We start from the raw sequence: 22100 nt of genomic DNA on the forward strand, positions 1-22100 counted from the left end.
CAGCTGCCTGCCCCCAAGGCTCCCAGCCCTGCCTCCTCCGCACTTCTGAGCTTCAAAGTGCCGCTGCAGGCATGTGGAAGCCATTATACCCAAGGGTGGGGAGATGTGACAAGTACCAGGCAGGGCCTCCCCACCCCATACTCCCACTATTCCTGTGTGTGTGGGGGGGTGTCGTGAAGTGCTAATTAGCCGGATGGGAAAAGAGAACTGGCATCCCGGCCTGCCCAGGCTGTTTCATGGAGGGTCCCTGGGCCCGACCTGAGTGGCTGGCTACCTGAAGGTGTCCTGCCCCCAGGCAACAGGGAATGATTGAGCTCTGTTCCATCCCCCCTGCCCCAGCCCAGAGAGTTGACAGGAGCCCTGTGAGGTACAGTCTTTATTACCACTGGGGGTACCGGGCCAGCGGGGCTCCTCTGGCTCATGCTCTCACTTCTTGCCGGCTGCAAATAGTGGGGATCAGTGTGTGCGCTGAGCTGCTGCCCGGCCCCCCAGCCCAGCCCAGGTACCTGGTAACTTCAGCCACTTGGGCACCTTGCCCACGCTTCTCCGTACAGGCTGGGTCAGCCCCAGGGCAGGTTCCGGGGTGTCCAGCAGCTCTTCTGTGGGCTCAGTGGGCCCAGGGTCGGGGATCGGCAGTGAAGGTGGAGGCTCTGTGGCCCTGGCCATGGACCTGGAGCAGTTGGGTGCCAGGATGTGTCTGTACCCTAGCCCCCACCACTCCAGTCCCTCTGCTGCCCCAGGCCCCAGCACCTGCCGGCTCACCTGGCCACCAGCACGTCAGCCGACGACGGGGAGATGGCGTGCTCTAGCAGCCTGGGATCCAGGTAGGGGTCTGCAGGGCCGAGCCAGCCTCAGGCAGAGTTCAAGCCTGACCCACTCTGCCCTAGCCTCGGCACTGGCACTGCTGGCCCATCCCTCAACTCCAGGTTGACCCCTCAGGGACTGAGGGCACCTTTCCCCGGGGTGTGGCGAGCCCCGAGGGCCTGCCCTGGCTGTGTAGGGGCAGCACTCACCTGCCCGCTGTTCTGCTCCAAAATGCACAAGGGCTGCAGGGAAGAGGTTGGCCTGCAGGAGAAGTAGAGCTCAGGGCCCACGCACACGCACTCCCGTGAGGCACTTGGGGGGCCACACCAGGACTCCCATCCCCCTCTGCCACAGACACCACTGCAGCACGGCCCCCTGGGAAATGGCGCTGCTGCGGTGTGAACCCTGGCATCTGATCACCCATCCTGAGAAGGTAACACGCCTGCTCCCACAACAGTGGCTCAACAGAACGGCTGTGTGTGCATGTGGTGGTGTCCTGAGAACAAAGCAGCTAGGCACTGCTAGCGTCCTGGGGGGGCGGCACCCAGCAACCGTTTGCTGGCTGTGGGTGCAAGGAGCCTGGCAAGAGCAGGCTGGGGACACATGTGACTGCCCTATGGGGAACAGCTCTCTGGTCACCCATTTGTTCTCCCAAGGCTGCAAAAGCCATTGCTAGAACATGATGAAGTTTGGCATGGGTGGAACTTTGGGGGCCATTGGCCTAAGGAGGCAGTGGGTGTCCCCTCCCAGGCCACAAGGGCATGGTGTGCAGGTAATACATTCACCCCAGGTAGGTACCAGCCCAGGAGCACAGGTGGCTGGCTCTTGGAGCCAGGTTGCTTTGGGGGGTTCCAGGTGGAGTGGGGTCATGGCCAAGAACACAGGCACTACATCACCGCCTGGGAGCATCCACACTCCAGTCCCCTAACGGGCCTGACAGCCAGAGCCCCTCCACCCTGTCCTAGACTGTAGGGAAGCCCTCTGAGCCTGGGCCCCACCCCCAGCTCCCACACCAAAAGCATATTCCAAGGCAGAGGGAGGGTGAGGGTTAAGAAGGCTGAAAGGGCAACACAGACAGGGCCCAGGATTTGTTGGAACGCAACTGGGGCTGGGAGCCCAGAGCCCGGAGCCCTCAGGGGAGGGAGGGAGCAGCTGGGTGGGCAGCCTCCTGAGCTGTGGGGTGGGCGGAGGAGCCCAGGGGCCTCAGCCTGGACCCGCAGGCAGGCGAGTGGGGAGCCAGGAAAGGCCATAAACTTCCTGGGGGCCCAGTGGGCAGGGCAGTGTCCCACTAGACAGCATTTTGCTCACAGGCAGGGCTGGGTGTGGACTCTAGGCCACCTGGTTCCTAACAGCACTGCCCAGAAGCCTAGTCGGGGGCATCCAGGCACCATAGCCTCCAAATGTCCCTCCAGGGATTGACTGATCCTTTCCCACCTGGGTCTGCTAGGAAAGGGGGAACAGGGTCTTGCCCCCTCAATGCCCTCCCACACACCCAGAAAGTAAAGCTGCCATTCCCTCCTCCCAAGATCCAACAGGTCCCCCTGCAAGAGAGACAGGCTGACTTGCAAGAGCATGCAGCCCTTGTCTGAACACAGCCTTGGTCTTGTACTCTGTCAGTGCCAACCCTCCTGGAAAAGGCAGCCCCTTTAAGGCCAAGCCACCCCAGCACCTGAACAAGAGGGGGGTGGGCACGGGACCCCAGGCCACACACCATGTTTGGAGACCCTGAACATGAACCCCTGGCTCCTGGGCAGCTGCCCTCCATAGCCAGCCAAGCTGCCGGGCCGTCCAACCTCACCCAACTGGCAAAGTTCTTAGCTGGCGCAGGGCCAGGTGAGGTCTGGGGGTGCTGTCTTGCCCCATCCCCACCTCTGGTCTGCACATAGTGATGGGGCACCCAGCCTGCACCCCAAGGGTCCCAGGCAGTCCAGTCCCCCAGCCTCTCAGCCCTCAGAAGCCCCACCTAAAGGCTCAACTGAGGGAGGAAAAAGTGCACCCATCACAGACCAGCCCATTGAGACCATCTTTCTCACTCAGCAACCCAGCAGGCCTCCTGCCCCACACCTGGGGCTGCCTCAGGTAGGGGACAGGGCCCTCGCCCAGCAGGACCCCAGGGACCAGCTGGGCAGGGGCAGAGGGGGCTGCAAGGGGCCAGGGTGGCGGGGAGGGAGGGAGGGAGAGTGTGTGTGTGTGTGGCACTGAGAAGGGTGGGGGTGCATGGGGGGTGACGGGAGCCACGCACAGCCAGTGACGCTGTAGGGCGAGGAAGGGCTGCCCTCCTTGGTTCCAGAGGACGGACTGTAAAGCCCCCCAGCCCTCGCCACGGCCCTGAGGGAGGATGGCCTCCCTCCCCTCAGCGTCGCAGGCAGGTCGGTGCCACGGAGTGCGCAGAACTGACTGATGGAAGGAGACCGCTGCAGCTGCAGGCTGGTCACCTGGGATCGGGTGGGCAGGGACGGGCACCCAGGGGCTCTGTCGGCCCAGGGCACCATCTGGGTTTACCGAGGGGCGGGGGGATGGAAGCAGCGTGTGGGGACTCAGGGACTGGGAAGGGCGCCCTACTTGTCCCCCCTCGCCCTAGGACTGTTCCACTCCCTGCCAGGGCCACCTGGGATGGCCAGGGCCTGTCATTAATTAAAGGGTCCCAGCAGACTGAAGAGGAAGCCACTAGGCCAGAGGACTGGGGCAGCAGGCTGTGCTCCCATGGGCACAGACAGACATTCCTCCATGGTGGCCACAGTCCAGCAGGATGTGTTCTGCAAACTGGGCCACAACAGGCCAGTGAGGTCACAGGCAGGCCACCGAGGAGGGATGCCAGGGCCACCGCCCCACCCAGACCCTCTGGGGGCAGGACCTCCGGAGGGCACTTAGGGCAGCAGCCGCAAGCGTGTCCCCACCCCCAGGCTGGACAGGAAGGGAAGGACGTAGACAGTCCATCAGAAAGGACTTCAAAGGCGCCTCAGCTAATCCGCTCCACTGAGCACTGGGCTTGTCACCCCGTGCTCTGGGGCTGCCTGGCCCCGCCTGTGCTCCCCTGCGGCGAGAGCGGAAGACAGCTTTCCCCACTGCGCCTCCCGCCACAGCCCTGCCCCTCAGCCCACAGCGCGGCATTGGTCCAGGTACCTGGAAGAGGGTCATTGTGTCGTCACCCAAGATGGTCTTTGGCGGGGCAACAACTATGAAGAGAAGTTGGCAACCAAGTCAGGAACTCTCTCTGCACTTGCCCCTGCCTGCCTCCACTGCTGGAGGGGCTTGCAGGGTGGTGGGAGGGTAGGCATGGGGTCTAGGCTGCAGGCCTGCTATGCCTGCCCAGCAGAGCCAGGGGCCTGACCCCTCCCAGCAAGACACTCACCCAGAGGGCAGTGGGGGCTCCCCAGGGAGCAAGGGACTGACAGAGACTGGAGAGATGCCTCCTGCTTCTGTCCAAGGCTGACACTGCAGCACCTGGAACAGGCTAGCCTAGGAACCGGCCCGCCCTGACCACACTGCCTGGGAGGTACTGCCTCAAGCCCTGACCCAGGTATCAAGGCCTAACCCCCAAGCTGCTCTGGGGCTGGGGCACCCCAGCAAGGTCAGGAGGAGAGTCTACTCACACAGGTAGAAGCACAACGCGGGGTCCCCCAGGTGGCTCCTCACGAAGTCCCTCAGGTCCCCCACTGGGGAGCAAGGCCAGGGGATCAGATAGAGGCCCAGCCAGGCCAGCATGCACACGCCTACGCCACTCCTGGAAACACTGCCAAGGCCCTAGACTAGCCCACCTGTTCCAACAGAGGCACCTACCTCACCTTACGTGTGTGCACGAAGGGGCTCCCAGGGAGGAAGGCACAGCCCCCCAGAGGCCCTGGCACCCTGCCTACAGCCCCTTCCTGGTCTTCAAGGACTGATCCTACTGGCTGCTGCACCCATGGAGCCACAGCCCCAAGCCAGAGACCCCACTGTTGGGTGACAAGGCCCCCAGGGCCCCCTTGACTTTTGTGTGGGCTTAGCCAGCCCATGCCCAGGACAAGTGCACATGTGCACACAGGTACCTAGACACCATGGCACCTACCCCGGTTCCCTGTGTGGGGCTGACTTACAGGAAGCACTGAGGGGGCCCTTCGAACCCCTGCCCACCCTACCCAGCCCTGCAGCCTTTCACCTGTGCCCCTCTGCTGGCCCCATCTTCTGCCCTGTCCCAGCCCGAAACCACCCCATCTCCCTGGACCCCAGTCAGGGAAGCAAGGGGCCCATGGGTGGGCCCTCACCTGTCTCACTGGGCCGGAAGAAACCCTGCAGGATGTAGCGGTCAGGGAACAGGACCCGTAGGGCTACCTAGGCCAGGATAGGCAGAGTATCACCAGGGACAGCCAGTGCTGAGGCCAGCCTGGGAGGGGTGCCCACAGTGTCTTAACCTCACTCCACTCCCTACCTAGCTGGAGGGCAGGGGGTTATGGGCCCACCCTCTAGCCCTGATCCTCTCAGGCTGCCCAGTGTCACAGGCTGGGGACGAGGGGCAGTTAGGACCAGAGCACAGCAGCCTATGTTCTCGGAAATATGCAGGCATCTGGCGTCTGTTCTCCAACTGATTCGCTGGACACATCTGCCCTGACTCATGGTGAACCCAGGTGACAGAGTGAAACTGCCCTGTAGAGTTCAGGGCTGTGGTCACTATGGAAGCAGAGAGAGTGAAACTGCCCTGTGGGCTTCGGGCTACGGTCACTATGGAAGCAGGGCATGGCGCCTTTTCCATACCGCTGCCAGGTAGGGTTGGAGCAGGCAATCAAAGAGGAACCTTGACCTGAACAGAGGTGGGTTAACTGGGTCACTAACTAACTGTGAGGGCCACCTGGAGGGAGGCATTGTCCTGCCCAGCCTGTCTGGGTGCTCACTGCGGAGACAGGCCCAGCCTGAGTGCAGCCGCCCGCTGACCTTGGGGTAACGCTCCAGCTTCTCCTTTCTCTGCGCCTCGCGGTGGGATCTGGTCACTAAGGGAGCTTCTTCCAGGCGCTTCCTGACAGCACACGGGAGGGGAGGCCTCAGGGCCCTGGCCAGAGCACAGGCCCAGCAGCTGAGCCCTGGACCCCACCCTTGGGGAAGACAGGTGGAGTAAGGGAGCTGGGGTCACACACCGCTCACTCTTGAGCTGAGCCAGGCGCCGCCGCACGTCATCCAGAGTCACCTCAAAGAACTCATCTGGCAGCTCCGAGGGCCAGGCCTCCAGCAGTTCCTCCAGGTCAGGGTGGCATACCACCGCGTCTCGGTCCACAGGCTGCACCAGACAGAGCAAGGCTGATGGCAGGACCCAGGCCAGGCCTGCCCCGTCAGTGCCCACAGCCTGTGCCCCACCCCAGCAACTGGCCAGGACCCCTACGCAGATGCCCAACTGGGAGTGGAGCCCCTGGGCCCCTGCCTGCTTGACCTGAGGAGATGGGGCAGTGGCCAAGCGGTTAGCCCAGCCCCAGCAGTGAGGGACTGAGAGGCCCAGGGAGCTGCCTGCAGTCATGGTCCCCAAATGCCAGCAAACCAGGAGTCGGTGCACCCTGGTCTGGCCACATCAGGGGCTCCACACTGAGACACTGACCAAGCTGTCCTCTACCCACCTGCCCTCCCAGGGAGCAGCCAAGACCCCCTCTGCTCATTCTGGGGAGGCAGGAAGGGATGCACTGACCCTAATTGGCAGCAACGATAAGGAAAATGACGAGGCAGAGCACCACCGTGGTCCTCGGGTAGCTTCTGGAGGGAAGCCAGAGCGGCCACGTGGGTGAGACATGTCCGCGGCCTGCGGGCACCCTCTGCCCTGTCTCCCCTTGACAAAACAGCCTGAGTGGTGGGAGGACAGGCAGGTGGCTCCCACACCTCCCATGGGATCCCCCCTTCTCCCCACCTGACATGCTGTTCCTTCTAGACTCATGCTGCACCCCAGTCAGACCTGTCCCATGAGTCCTTGCAGGCCCTGCCCGCCTTCAGGCCTCGCCCAGAGCCAGCGGAGTGGCTGTTTAGTGGGAGGCCAGGGCCACCCAGCACCGGGCCATGGCATCCCAGGCACTTAGAGGGCTCGGTGCCCTAGACCAGGCCCAGCTATGTCACCATTCCCTGAGCTCAATGCTTCCGGCCGAGCTCGCCTCACCCAGGTTTCTCCAGGTTAAGCCCGGGGCTCCAGCCGAAACCCCGTGACCCCAGGGCATGGGGTGCTTTCTGGGAAGGGCTAGTCCAGCCAGGCAGTCAGGGGCCCACAGGTGGCCGACAAAGCCCAGGCTGCCTGGCCTGGCCTGGCCTTTCAAAGCCACAAGCATACTGGCCAACATGGGCTGTCTGCACCCGAGCTTTTTAGAACATGATGGGTGCCAAGCCACCCCCCCACGCCACAACCCTGCATTCTAGAGGCCCGGGCCCTTGCCCAGGCTGGGGGCCATGGTGTCCCCAGTGCCTGGGCCAGGACCCCAACAGAGATGGGCCCAGGGGAATGGGGTCATGTGGCTGTGCTGTCCTGGCCTTGAGCAGCACTAGGGCCCAGCCACACCGCTGACCCCAGGGCCAGCCTCATGCAGAGCTCAGGGAGGCTGTCCCCACACCCACACAGTCCTTGCAGGCTCACCCTCCCATGGGTGTCCCTAGGCAGCGCTAACACCCTGACCCCACAGCCCTCTCCAGCCATTCAGTCTTATGCTGCCCACAGTCAGACTTATGGCCAGAACTCTGTTGTTGTTGTTGTTGCTAAGTGCCGTCGAGTTGTTTCCGACTCATAGCGACCCCATGCACAGCAGAACGAAACACTGCCCGATCCCACACCAGCCCCACAATCCCTGCTATACTCGAGCCCATCATCGCAGCCACTGTATCAATCCATCTCGTTGAAGGCCTCCCCCTCTTTCGTCGACCCTCCACCCTACCAAGCATGACATCCTTCTCCAGGGAATGGTCCCTTCTTACAACATGACCAAAAGAGGTGAGACGAAGTCTGGCCATTCTTGCTTCCAAGGAGCATTCTGGCTGCACTTCCTCCAGGACAGATCTGTTAGTTCTTTTAGCAGTCCATGGTACTTTCAGCATTCTTCGCCAGCACCACAACTCAAAAGCATCAACTCTTCTTCAGTCTTCCCTATTCATTGTCCAGCTCTCACATGCATACAAGGTGATTGGAAATATCATGGCTTGTGTCAGGCGCACCTTAGTCCTCAAGGAGATATCCTTGCTCCTCAGCACTTGAAACAGTTCCTTCGCAGTTGACTTTCCCAATGCTACACGACGTCTAATGTCCTGACTGCTGCTTCCATTGGCATCGATTGTAGAACCAAGCAATGTGAATTCCTTGACAACCTCAATCTTCTCTCCATTGATTGTGATGCTGCTCATTGGTCCAGTTGTGAGGATTTTTGTTTTCTTTATGTTGAGATGTAATCCATACTGCAGACTGTATTCTTCAACCTTCATCAGTAGGTGCCTTAAGTCATCCTCACTTTCAGCAAGCAAAGTTGTATCGTCTGCATATCTCAGGTTGTTAATGATTCTTCCTCCAATCCTGATACCACGTTTTTCTTCATATAGTCCAGCTTCTCGGATTATTTGCTCAGCATATAGATTGAATAAGTGTGGAGAAAGAATACAACCCTGACGCACTCCCTTCTTGATTTTAAACCATGTAGTGTCCCCTTGTTCTGTTCGAACGACAGCCTCCTGGTCAAGGTACAGATTCCTCATGAGTACAATCAAGTGCTCAGGGATTCCCATTCTTCTCAATGCTTATGAATAGCAAAGAAACACTGTTTGGCCAGAACTCTAGCTGACAAAAATCCCCCTCTGACCTAAAGCTGCCCTTGAGCCCCACCTGCTCCTTCTGGGAGGAACAAGGGGCTCCCCAGGCCCCACACAGAGCCAAGGGCAGCCACAGATCCCACCCACGAGCATAGACCATGGCCACAGGTGCTAAGAGAGCTGCCTGCTAGCCTTCTGGCGTGAGGGCCCCACCTCAGGGCTGGCGCAGTGCTGATGCCCCAGGCTGACCACGTCCGTGGAGAAAGGATGGCCATCTGGCAGAGCCAGTGTGAAACACCCTGCACCCCAAGAGGAAGGACAGCCATCAGATGCACTTCAGACACACCACAGAGACAGACACACATAAGGACTCGAACACACAGAGACATATAAACATGCATGCACAAAGATACAGAGTTCCCCAGACATACATGCACAAAGACAGAGAGACACGGACACATGCATGTGCGCACACACACCTTTTCCCAAACCATCTGAGTTTCCTAGGAACAGGCCTCCTCCTCAATGATGAGGTCAGTCCTCCACTAGGACACGGCACTTGCCTGTGGCCTTTGGGCACACTGCTATCTTCAAAGTGTCCCTCCTGTCCCAGGGGGCCTTCTACCTGCACCTGGCAGCCCTGTCAGCTCTGACTTGGTGGCTACTGGCATTCTGAGCACTCAGGGTTGTCTCCCAGCCTCTGGGACCCAGGACCCAAAAGCATCTTTCTTTCTTCTGACCAAGTTCCTCTCATCTTCACCTTGGTCTGTGGGGCTGTCACCTGCCACCCTCGTCCTGGGCTGCCCTATGGCCTCGGACCTTGAGGGCTACAGACACCAGAGAGGGAAAGGAAGGTGGGGCAAGCAAAGGTCCCTCCCAGCCCTGAGCCCTGGCCTGGGTGGGCCTTAGGACGGACACCGACTAGGACAGGCTGGCGTGACTCCGATGCAGCCAGCAAGCAGCCACGCACCATCAGGCGTGGCCGTGAGGAAAGCGCCGTGTGGCTGCCTGGCTCAGAGCACGCATGTGAGAAGGGTCCCCAGGTGGGCAGCACATTCCCTCCACTGGAAAGGAATTTCCTGGGAGAGGATGACCAGGGGGGGAATGCAGGAACTCCTCAGAGATGACCACAGCTACAGGTTCCATGTTTGCTATAAGCATTTCCTGTCCCCTCTGCCCCCACCCGGCTGTCCTCCAGCAGTGGTTCTGGGAGGAGGGAGGAGTTCCAGCTTGTCACCATGGGGCTGGGTCAGACCTCCACATTACTCATGGCTGCCAGAGCGGGAGAGGGCATCAGTGTGGGCCAGCCACACTCAGGCCAGGCTGCAAGGACCAGGGCACAGTCACAGCTCTGAGTCTTGTCTCCCACAGCCACCTGCTACTCCTCAGCCAGCCACAGACCGGGGGGGGCCAGGGGGCGGGCTCCTGCTGCTTCCAGGACTTAGTGGGTGGGGCGGAGCTGGGGCACGCCTGTCCCGTCCTGGCACTGTGGCCTCCAGGTGCGCTGCTTCAGATCAGCTTTCGGAGAGGACCGAACATAAGAACCGAGAAGCAGTGGGGCCAGGGGGCTGGGTCCTGGTGCACGGGGAGGAGTCAGGACAGAGCAGGGCCGTGCCACCATCCCAGGCAGCCAGAGTGGGTCGCAGTGACAAAGGGTACATCGTGGCAGGTAGGCACTCACGTGCGGCCTCTGTACATACGCCCTTGGACACTCAGCAGTGGCCCACCCAGTACTGTGGTGACAGGCTCTCTGGCTCCTCTGAATTCTCAGATTTTCTACCACAGATGACGATCACCTGAGTCACGTAGCAGCCAGAGGCCTTGAAGAGAGCACAGTGCTGCCGCACGCATCTGGTGGTGCTGGCCGTAAGCTCAGAGCCGTGGCTGCCTAGCCGCGTGCTACCCCTCAAACGGGAACAAGCAGAGAGGGCCCAGAGCCTGAGCTCCCAGGGCCTGCTGAGATCAGCAAAGGCCCAGTGCCTGCGACAGTCCCACAGGAAGGCCCTCAGCCACACAGTGGGAGCCAGGCTAGGTGGGCAACCAAGGCTTCCGGAAAGAGGCCTCCCCCAGGCCCTGGCATGACAGAAAGCCACCTGGCCCTGCAGCAGGGGTGCTCCGGGACGGTCACACTCCCGTCACCCCATCCCTGGCTGCCACCCAGAACCTGGATCACCCACAAACGCCGCCGACACAGCAGTGCCTGGGCCAGCCCAGCCATCAGCCACTCTGGGGTCAGACTGCGGTCGGCCAAGGGGCTAGCACCACAGAGGGGCGCTGTGAGGAACAGCGGGAGTGAGCCAGGGGGCCTCAGCCACGAGGTCTGGACTCTGGAGACACTGACCCCAGGGAAGACATGAGGGCCCACCAGGCTTGGATGCTTCCCATGCTCCTCCACACCCCACAATGCCCCTCACACGCACCACGCACCCGGTCCCAGCCGCCCACCCCTGGTGCACCTACTGCTCCTTCCGTGCCCCTGATGTTTGGCCCGGGCAAGTGGAGGCGATGGGGTGAGGCTGAGCCCTGCCCACGAGACGGGTGCACCGTGCTGGGGGAGCCCAAGGCCCCAGACCTTGAAAGCAGTCCCCACTCTGCAGGGCAGACACCTCTGAGCCCGAAGCAGTCTCCACCAAGGGCGGGGAAACACAGGGACTTCAAAGGACAGGCCAGGGGGCACCGCTGGCCCAGCCCCCCCCACGGCTCTGAGCAGTCAAATGACCTCCTTCAGATCATTACCCTGACATCAAAGGCAGAGCCGCGGGCCACAAACCGTCCAGCCTCGTCTGCCCCCCCCACCAGTCCCTTCCCAACACTAATGGGGACTTGGAAACGCATCCCCATTACTAAAGAGCACCTGTTTGGTTCCCTCCCCGGGGACTGGAAGGGACAAAAGCAGACGGCGTGTGGCCTGCCACCCTTGGGGTGCAGTAGTGGGGAGTAATCAATCAGCCCCACGCCTAGATCAAAGGCAAGCAGACACGCAAGGCGGGGGGGGGGGGGGGGCAGGTTCTCCCTACCCCGCCCTCCCGCCCTTGAGAGAGGCCCAGACCGCAGCTACCAGCCACAGGAGGAGGACCGGGAAGAGACTGGAAAGACAAAGCAGGCCCAGGGAGGGCAGCACCAACGACTTAGCTCCTTGTCCCCGAGGCAATGGACATGTGAGGCCCAGGGAGACCCAGCCAGGGGTCAGGGCCCAGGGTCCAGTGTGCCCTGCCATGCTGGAACCACCCCTGGCACTGAGACAAAGGACTGCGTGTGACTAGAGGTGGGCCTCTCGGCCAACGGCTTCCCCACCACCAACAGGGGGGCGAGCGTCCCCAGGGACCAGGCCAGGGTCTCCCAAAAACGGGGCTGGGTGTGTCAATGCCAAGATATCTGCCCACTCGGTGGTAACCACCTGACACTTGGTTATCAGAATGGGGACCGGTGCAGGCATAGTGTGAAGACAGGAAAAGACGGACATCCAAGAGAGGCAGATCCAACCATGAACCCAGGCAAACAACCGGGCTGGAGGAAGAGGGAGCTGTGGGGGCCAGGCCGCGCCACGGAGCACGTACCCCACCCTCAGATCAGCAGTGGACCCAGAAGTGCCGCCACCTCCCAGCTGGCCTGCTGCACTCCCCAAACACCCGAGCTGGACACATCCACGGGCAGACACTCGGGAAGAAGCCCGGACAGGAAAGCCCTGACCCCCGCTAGGCCTGGGGACGTGCTCAGCTCCAGGACCCTGAGGACACCAGGACTCCACACAGTCCAAATGCCCCAAATCCAGGTGGCCAGAGGAGACAGCGTGGGCGAGAGGCGAGGCTGGCAGAAGGGCTGCCGGAGGCACGGTCAGGAGGGGGCTCCATGTCACGGTGGGGGTCCTGCAGGGAGAACTGCAGCTCTGGCCCCAAAGCCCAGTTCCTCCTAGGTCTGCACTTTTCTCGCAGATATGGCCAGGGTGGCCACCACATACTGGGCGTGGGCCAGGCTCAGGGGCCCAGCAGACCCCTGAAGAGCCCAGAGACCATCCCCAGGAGTGTCCTTCTGTCCATCCATCAGCCCAAGATGGCAGAGCAGAGCCTCTGAGGAGGACCCTCCCAGGAAGGGAGGTGGCACCGAGTCTATCCTAACCCAAACATGGGGAAGCAGGCTGCATCCTGGAAAACCTCAGGGGCCGGGTTTGGAACTGATGAACACAGCCTTCTCAATGTTCAGAACCCTTGAGAAGTCACAAATGCTGGTGCTGGGACCCACGTGCTTAGACACACCTTTGCGTGGTATCATAAAGAAGCCTTCCTGAGGGCGCTGCCAGGGGGTGCAGGCAGGGGCCAAGCTAGCATGAACAGCTCCACGGGGCCACACAGCTCGGAGCGGACATCCCCAGAGCAGACAGGGCCCCCACGTGATCCCTAGAGGATGAGGCGCAGCAGCAGTGGAGCCACGTGGCCCAGGGCGTGCCAGGCCACTATGCGTGTGCCGCCTCCCTCGGCCAATCCACACATACCCCCACCGCGAGCAGGTTCAGGGCCATGGGGCCTAGAGCAGACAGCAACAACGGGCTCCCGGACAATCCCCTCTCTTCCACAGAAGGAGGGGCACAGCCAGACTACGTATGACAGTGGTCCACGTCATCACTGCTGTTAGACGTCGGCTCCGACTCAGCGACCCGCGTGCAACGGAACGAGACACTGCCCAGTCCTGCGCCAGCCTCGCAGTCCCTGCTGGGCTTGAGCCCACTGCAGCCCTGCGTGAATCCAGCTCATCGAGAGCCTCTTTCTTTCTCACTGACCTGAGTCCACAGCTGGTAAAGGGACATGCGGTCCACTGCACTTCAGAACATGCACACGAACACCTGCGATAAAGTGCCAGCTAACCAGGACTAAGGACAGCGAACAGCCAAGTGCACCCCAGTCAAGGAGGATTGAGCCTGGGAATGGAGGGCGGCTCAACGAGGACACGCATCACAGAACGTGCCATACTCCATAACATACTGCACAAAACACTGCTCTACGTCCCACTTGGGTGAGGATCACTGAGGTCTTAAAAGCTTGTAAGCGGCCATCCAGAGGCAACAATCAGCCTCTTCATCCAGAGCAAAGAAGAACAAAGAAAACAAAAGAAAAAAAAAAAAAAAGCTCACTGCCGTTGAATCAGAGCCAACTCAGCAACCCCTCCTTGGGTTTCTGAGGCAATATCACTACGGACGTAGATTGCCCAATCTTCCTTCTGAGGAGTGGCTGGTGGGTTTGAACCGTCAGCCTTCTGGTTAGCAGTCAGGTGCCTGAGGCACTGTGCCACCAGAGCTCCCGAAGAAAAGCAAAGACACATGGAAACAATTAATCTAAGGGACTAGTGGACCATGCAAACCTCAACCTGCATGACCTGAGACTAGAAGAACTAGATGGTGCCTAGCTACCACTGTCAACCACTCAGAAAGGGATCATTGCAAGAACCTGCTCTGTAAACTTTCACCCAACGTACACACACAAAAACCCACCACATCTGTGAGCTGGAGCCACAATCGTCTCAACTGATGCAGAAAGAAGCACAACACTGATGTATGACGAGATTGTCAGCCAGTCAGGGCTGGAAAGCAGTGCTCCTGCCTTGCCCCAGGCTTTTCACAGCCAACTAGTTCAGCATATAGACCAACACGGACTGATCCCTACCTCACTCTATCTACCCAGCTCAGCCCAGAAGGAGTAAAGGTTGTTGTGTGGAAGACTAAACCACAGAGCTGGCGAACATGCCAGGAAACAGCTCTGTGACTTTGGAGTAATAAGGACTTTTTAAGACCCCAAAGCACAAACCAGAAAAACAAAACCGTGGTGGGTCTTGCCATCCAGCACCAAACACCTCTGCCCAGTAAGGCTGTGCACCAACGTCCTGAGGCAGTGGTAACCACCAGAACATGCCTGGCACTCTCACAAGTCGCCAAGAAGTAGACTGGGCAAAGGAAGCAGGAGTGGGAGACCCAGACACACAGACAGCCCGGCTCAAGCAGCTGGCAAGCCCGTTAGGAGGTGTTCAGCCTTGACAATGCCCTGACATGATCCATGGTTGGTCCGAAGGATGCTGTCACACACGTCACGCCAACACAGGGCGGAAGTCACGTAACAGCAACCAAAAGCCGAGGTGCAGGGCACAGCCAGGCTGCAGGTCAGGGCAGCACAGTGCAAGGGTCACATACTCAGTGGTCTGGGCTCCCCCCCAACAGCCCCAGGAGGGGGACACTCTGGGATACTCCCAACAGCACTGAGTAGTTAGTGGGAGCCCCGGCAGCTGAAGGTCCCCCACTGGGGGAGAGGCCATGGAGGCCCCACACTCCAGAGCTACACAGGGAACATGCAGTGAGCCAGGGGAACAGTCCGGAACACAGGCAGGTCTGAAAAACATGGCGATGGGCAGAAGAAGGGGGAAACACTACCTACCAAGTCAGCTCTGGAATGCAGAAGCCCAGGGCTGCAGGCTGCCCTCTGCCGAGACCCGGAGCACCTCCGCCACTACCCAGAGTCTGGAATCCGGCCTCGTGAAGGTCGGCACAGTGGCCTCCGCCGACCTCCCTAAGCATCTCGGCACTTCTTCAGATCCCACCGTAGGAAGCAGGATCTTCCTTACAAGAGTGCGATCGCGGGGAAGAATGAACAGACAGCCCTGGATGCAGGTGAGAGCCGTCCCCGACATGGACCTCACCTTAGCACAAGGCAAAGCCTGAAAAGCTGCATTTGCAGCCAGGGAAGGTGACTATGATGAAAGGTTTGTTACGAGTAGGGGTTGGTTCAATCATTTGAAAGTGAGGACAGATTTACATCACAGGGAAGCAGGGCTTCAAAACAGCGCTGCCCCACTCAAAGATGGCGGCCAACCGCACCGCTCTGCACGGTGTGTGGCTCTCTGCAGTCCTGCCCACAGTCCAGTCTCTCCCGTCGGGCTCCTGAAAGACTCCCTACACCCCTCCTGAGTCTCCCACTCCAAGGCTCTGACTCATCTTTTCTCCCGTCCTGGTCACCATCGAGAATAACCCGAACTATGAAAATGCCAGTCTGTTCCTGTTTCGCCTCACGGGCCATGAGGGAATCGGTTGAAACCTACATTAAAGGCAAGGAGGAGCTGTAAGTCGGATCTTTGTAAGCTGGGGACGGCCTGGACACAAACGGGTCAACGTGGAGCTGACGGGAGCACGCAGTGCTGTGGGACGCCAGGGTGCTGTGGATGGCACACAGCTGAGGGGCTGTCCGGGCCTGCGCCTCCTCCCCGGTGTCCCCAACACAGGGCACAGGCCTCGCTCCATCTCCCTCAGATAGCACACCCAGGGCACCAGGCCTGCAGCTGAGCCAGCACCACTTCCCGCCGGGGACTACGCTGGGACGCGCTCCCTGCCCTGCACCCACAGCCCAGGCTTGTTCAGCTGGATTCTGGAGGAAGACCCACAGCCCTCTACAGCACCGAGCCAAAGGAGGGCGAGGGACTGGGAGCATTCCAGAATACTCAGGAGAAGCCCGTAAAGAAGCCTTTATGCACGATGAAAAGATGGGGCTGTGGATGTTTCCGAAGATGCCATTGCATGAGGCACCCCTGGGAGCGGTATGTGATGGAGCCCCCGAGACAGGCCGTGCTGGCATGGCCACCCAGCCCGCACAACAGCTTCCCCAGGAAGCCAATGCAAACTGCTCTGTGACTCACTGAACCCAACTAGGAAAGTCCCAGAGACGTCCCAACAGAAAATCCTGCACCACTCCACAGGGAAGGGCGGCCCACAGGCCCGGGGGCTGGCCACATCTCCCCAGGGGAGCACTGCACGGCTCTGGCCGCCAGGCCCACAGAGGAGAGGCAGGCCCTGAGGAACTCACAGCCACAGGCAGCCATCCAAGAGCGAGAATCAGACAGCAGGAGAGACGCCAGGGGAGGGGAGACGCCAGAAGAGGGGGCTGTCAGAAGAGAGGGGCTGGGGGCCAGGAGACGCCAGGGGAGGGGAGACGCAGGGCTGGCTGGCACGGCCCCAAGACCTCCTGTAGGCACAGCCGATGGCGGGCACAAGGTGGGCGCTTGCCCTCTGGTGCCATCCCCAGCTGGTCAGTAGCCCACTCCCTACACACCACAGGTCAGCATGTGGTCAGGGAAGTGGAAGTGGAGTGATAGGTGTGACCACGGCCGGAGGAGTGAAGCCTGGAGGCGGGGTGTTGCTGAGGGCAGCGAGCTGCTGTCTGAACTAAGCCGGCGCCCCCACAAAGGGTGCAGTGTGTGCAGCAAACCCCACCCGGGGGAAGCCGACTGACAGGGGAAGGCGCGTGCCTGCACTGTTTTTCTGCCAGGGTCCGAACACTGGCCCCAGGCCGGCTGGCTGGCGGCATGTCACCCAGCTCAGTGACAGCTGCACTCTACTGGCGGCCAGCTCACTGCAGCCAGAGAGATCCCCACCCCGCCGAGGTGGCTCCCACAGAAGCCACCGTCTCACCCATTCAGCTTCTGGAACACGTGAAAGGGCTCCCAACAGTGGGTGCACTTACCACCCCCACCCTGCTCTGTCTAGGGCCAAGTTCAAATTGCTCTGAGGCCCCCACCCGGCTGGCGGCGGCCCTCAGACGGCCAGGCTTCGGGCCCAGCTCGCTCGCTCGCTCGGGGGCCGGCTCAGGGTCACACACTCAGCAGGGGATAAACAAGGCCCAAAGCCACCCCAGCATGATCAGCCAGTGGCAGGGCTGAGAAGAGACTGCTCTGGTCACCAAGGGAACAGGAGGGGCTCAAACCCAGGCTGACTCTGGTGGGGGGGTGGGGCTGCGAGGGGGCAGGGCTGTGCAGGCGCGTCCAATGTCCAGGGTGTGACGGTGACAACCTGGGTTTACGTGTCTCAGGGACCCATCAGACACGCACCTCGGTACAACGGAGCTCAACACAAAAGCCACCACCCGATGTCAGAGCATCCAAACTGTCCCAGCACCAGGCTACCCAGGTCACCTGTGGCCACCACAGACACTGCTGCCCATGGGTAGAAGGGAACCTCCCAGAAACCACCCAGGCACGCTCCAGCCCCCCAAGGCCCTGACATCCCTCACCGGCTCAGGCTCCTGTGGGGACTCCGGACCAGGCTTTGACTTCTTTGGCTCAGATGGCCCTCCAGGGCTAGAAAAGGGCTGGAGTAACTTGGTGGACAATGACACCAGGGGGCGTGCAGACTCAGAAGGGCCACCCAGACGCTGGCCCCCACCCGAGAAGGGCACAAAAGGGGTCAGGGGGGGCGCCTTCACGTCCAGTTTCTCCAGACGGTCCGGCGGCTTCAGGCCCCGGCCACCTGCATGGGCAGTTTCGGAGGGACCTTCATTCTCCGGACGGCTCAAGTCACCTCCGCTGAGCCCCTCAGTGTCCAGGGGCAGGACAAGGTGGCCGGCGGCCTGCTCGGCAGAAGTGGATGGCATTGGACTTCCTGAGGCCCTGCTCCGGGAGCCCACGGGCTCTGGCCTGCTGGCTGAGCCGCACGGCTTCACGACAAACCTGCGGACGAGCCCAGAGAGTGAGCCCTCACCTGCCAGTGACCACAAACCAACAGGCTCTCTCCAAGAGAGGGGGGAAGCAGCCCAGGGTGACTGCACAGCCACCCCTCCATCACCTCCACCTACGCTGGGCGGGGGAAGCAGCCCAGGGGTTTTCCAGGGGACTGCATGGCCACCCCTCCGTCACCTCCACCTACGCTGGGCGGGGGGAAGCAGACCAGAGGCTACATAGCCGTACCCCAGCCCTCTGCAGCCCACAGGTACCTGCCACACCCACCCTCACACAGCCCACAGGAGGCTGGCCAGGGAGGAGCCAGGGACACCTGCCTCCCGAGCAAGCAAGCGGCCACGGGCCCCTGGGGCGATGGGCCGCTGCAGGGCTGCTGGGAAGGGCGGGTCTTCTTTACTCTGGGTCCTGCTCCCTTTCCTTTGATACCCATTTCTCATAACAATAGGCAGCGTCAGCCCCTGGGCCCTTCCCCGCCTCCTCCTGACCTGATGGTGCCACTGCCCCCAGTGAGGCCTAGGGACTGCAGCGTTGTTGTCCGCAAGGCGACAGGGCCAGTCACCTGTGGAGAGAGGGACAGGGCAGGTGAGCTGGAGGCCTCGTCAGGTGGGCCCCAAGCCCAGGCCTCATGGGAGCCTCAAGCCAGTCAGGCCAAGGGACCAGCCCTGGAAACTCAAATGACTTGCTTGCTCCCTCACTTTTCCTCCTTAAAAACCCTACCACCATCGGGCCTGAAGGCCAAGCCTGCAGGGACCCCAAGAACAGAGCTGCCCCTCCTCCCTCCCAGAGCCCTGGGCGGTTCCCAATGCGTAAGGACGACCCAGCCTCTGCAGGGCCTATGCCTGCCCTTCCTCCGTCAGCACCTGGGATACCCCACCAGCCACCGGAGGCCACAGCACCCCTCTGGTTCACACCCCTGCCCCATCGTCTGTATGTCCCACCGGGCCCCTGTCCTCCCCACCCCCTCTAGCTGGGTCTGCCCGGCTCACTCTGGTCCTGAGGGCAGGGACAGAAAGGCTGCCGGGGAGGAGGTTGGCCAGGCAGCACAGTACGGGGTTCCCAGGTCCTCTACAGGCATCCCTGTCTCCCCCGAGGCCGGAGCCCATTCCCGTGTCAGCAGCCTCCTGCCCTTCAGGGCTTCAGAGAGACACGTGGTCCTCCTCAGGGGCCCAGGTTGGGGGTGTCAAACTGTGAGCAAACGGGTCAGTTCCGTCTGCATCAGGGTCCACTGGGCCCCCAGGGATAGTGGCCACCCTGCCTAGAGCGGGGCACTCTGCCAGCAACAAAACAAAAGGCCACTGTGAGGCTGGGGGGCGCCAGGCAGTGGCTGGGTGTGGACAGCATGGTCCCAGTGCCAGGGCTGCACCCGCCCCACACCACTCTGTTTTGAAAAAGATCAAAACACAGAGCAAAGCAAATATTTATTAAAACGAAACCACTTTTGTGCCTTTCGGGCCTTGAGAGAGGCTGAGAAAACAAACAGGGCGTTGAGGGCGGCTTGGGGCCCGGCAGGGCCGGCGGCACTCCAGCAGGAGCGCGGGGGTTTTTCCATGAAACCCATCATGCCTTTAGGGCCTCAGGGCCAGCGCTGCTGTGAGGCAGGTCTGGGGAGAGTGGCCTTCCATGTTGAAAGGGGCAGGTAGGGGACCAGGGAGCTCACCTACCTCGTCCCTCATGTAGACGCAGACAGGGGTCGCCTCACCCAGCTGCTCCAAGCACTCCCTGGAAGGACAGACGGGGAGCATAACTTGCTGGCCTCTAGGACCACGGCAAGGGGCAACAGCTCCTCTGCCCACAGCCCCTAGCCCCAGGAGAGCCCCCCCAGAGCCCCCACTGCTGTCCTAAGACCACGGTCAAGGGGCACCAACCGATGTCTGATCTTCAACACATGGCTGGGGGTCCCACCTGAGCCCAGCACTGCTGCTGAGAGAGGGCAATTGTGAGAGTGCAGAGCCCGGGACCCGCCCCACAGCATTAGCACGGCGGCCTCCACAGAGCCAGGGTACGTTGGGGTACTGAGCTCAGCAGGGCCCTGTCTTAGCATGGTCCTGTGCCCACAGCCCATAGCTGCACCCTGGGGATGCAGTGAATTCAAGGGCTCTGAGCCCCACCCCTGGTCATCCCCCAGCCCAGACCCCAAGGCCAGGGAGCCCAGGCAGGATCAGCAGGGGGGCAGCCACAAATGGGAGACAGTCGTAAGCATTGCGTCCAGACTGGCTCAGCCGCTGTCCCCTGTGCCATCCCATCCCCCTCACCACGCACCTCCTGCAAGATGAGAGCATCCCCCAGGAGGCACTGGGAAAGGGGGGCCTGCACTCGGATGGGAATAGTCGCAACAGCAGGCCCCTGCCGACGGGAGTGGCCACCGTGGGATTCTGAGCACTCCCAGGGGTGCAGGCGCAGACAGGCACTGGCCACAGCCCTGTCCCTGCTCACAGTCCAGCTGAAGAAGCAAGACTCCTTCCAGAAGAATCAACATCACACCCAAGGCAGATCCACAGAGAAGAGCAGGACGGCAAAGCCACAGCCCGGGACGTCGGGAGGCACGTCAGGAAGGCCAGCACCAGCCCTGGCCAGCACCAGCGCCAGGCGGCCAGCACCAGCCCCGGGCCATCAGACAAATGGTGGATAAACACAACACATCCGTCCATACTATGAAGTATTATACAACCGTAAAAAGGAATGACAACCGATACAAGCCACAACACGGATGAACCTCAGAGGCACCACGCTACGTGGAAGAAAGTGGACACAAAAGGCTATAGACCGTGTGACCCACTTCTGTGAAGCGTCCAGACTGGGCAAAGGCATGGAGACAAACAGTGAATTAGCAAATGCCGAGGGTGTGTGCTGGTGGGGTTACTGAGGAGGACAGAGTGGCTGTAACCCACAGACTTTAGAGGTGATGAGAATGTTCTGGAATTAGCAGTGATGGCTGCACGTTATGAACGAATGTAACTGAATCACAAACTTACGTTTAGCTAAAGGAGTAAACCTTACATTGTAAATTCTCCACAACTTGAAAAAACAAGTGACAGGCCAAGAGGCCCTATGACCCACGCCAAGGCCCTCAAAATCTAACACAGAGCACACAGCCCGACCGGAAGGGCCCTGGTGTCTAGGGCTGACCAGAAGGGCTCAGGCGAGTGGACACTCCCCACCCCAATCCACTGCCTCTTCTCTGAAAGCTGTGGCTTCAGACGAACGAGCTCTCAAAGAACAACACGGGCTGGCTCCCCAGGCACTGTGACCCCACAGACGGCACCTGCCTCCTAGCATTCAGGGCCCCAACACACTCCAAGCACCCTCCCCGCCTCCGGAGCCTGACACTGCTCTCCCGTTACTCCTCAATCAACAGCAAGATGTCATATCTGCTCCCACCAAGGAGACCAAGACCTACTGACTCACTCTAGAAACATAAGCCTGGCTCTAGCTCTTCCCACCAAGCACCCAACAGAGGAGCTGAGGGAACCTCTGTCCAGGGAAGGGCCTTCGGAGACTGAGACAGACGGACTGGGGACAGCCAGAGACAGAGTCCCCTTTCCCCAGCACGAGACGGTGAACGGACAGGCCAGAAGCAGCCTGGGGCGCTGAGCTGACCCCCACACCGAGCAACAAGGGCCACAGCCCCCTGCCCAGGCCCTGTGTCCTGGCCCAGCACAAAATGCAAACAGGCAGCCGACGACGCCCCCAGCGCTGTGCCCCTGCCCTTGCGATGATAATGGCAGGCTTGGTAGGCCGGCTGCCGCCTGCACATCAAACACCCACAGCCTTTGAAGTGAGGCTCCTCAGGCAGAGGAGGCCCTGGGCCAGCTGGTGAGAGCTCAGCACACAGGGCAGGGGGCCCCAATCACTTCCAGACCCTCCACGTGTTGGCCCTTCACAGGACAGCGGTGGGAGACCTGCCCCAGGCTCTCCACATGTGACAGCCACACCGCTGCCCCCGTCAAGACACTTCTCCCACCCCAACACGTGAGGGTCCCCCCAACAAGTGAGGGCTTCCCCCAGCACACCTCCCCCACTCCCACACACGTGAAGGTTCCCACACATGCATCTCCCCCACCTTCACACATGAGGGTTCCTGC

General features: G+C 61.0%; 1 protein-coding gene across 1 annotated transcript in view; it reads right to left on the reverse strand.

The window, feature by feature from the left end:
- Positions 1-456: 456 nt before the first annotated feature.
- ASPSCR1 (ASPSCR1 tether for SLC2A4, UBX domain containing) overlaps positions 457-22100 on the reverse strand; it is a 29192-nt gene continuing 7548 nt past the window's right edge. Inside the window, exons 5-15 of the mRNA XM_007959802.1 lie at positions 19680-19737; positions 18504-18577; positions 17574-18009; positions 5913-6052; positions 5713-5794; positions 5049-5115; positions 4398-4460; positions 3928-3980; positions 1014-1065; positions 763-832; positions 457-670 (exon numbers count right to left, since the gene is read on the reverse strand). Of these exons, the coding sequence (XP_007957993.1) occupies positions 457-670; positions 763-832; positions 1014-1065; positions 3928-3980; positions 4398-4460; positions 5049-5115; positions 5713-5794; positions 5913-6052; positions 17574-18009; positions 18504-18577; positions 19680-19737 (1309 nt within the window). The remainder of the gene's footprint in view (positions 671-762; positions 833-1013; positions 1066-3927; positions 3981-4397; positions 4461-5048; positions 5116-5712; positions 5795-5912; positions 6053-17573; positions 18010-18503; positions 18578-19679; positions 19738-22100) is intronic.

Source organism: Orycteropus afer, unplaced genomic scaffold (assembly GCF_000298275.1).
Source record: "Orycteropus afer afer isolate SDZICR_OR568_19922 unplaced genomic scaffold, OryAfe1.0 scaffold00018, whole genome shotgun sequence".
In the NCBI taxonomy this organism is placed as follows: domain Eukaryota; kingdom Metazoa; phylum Chordata; class Mammalia; order Tubulidentata; family Orycteropodidae; genus Orycteropus; species Orycteropus afer.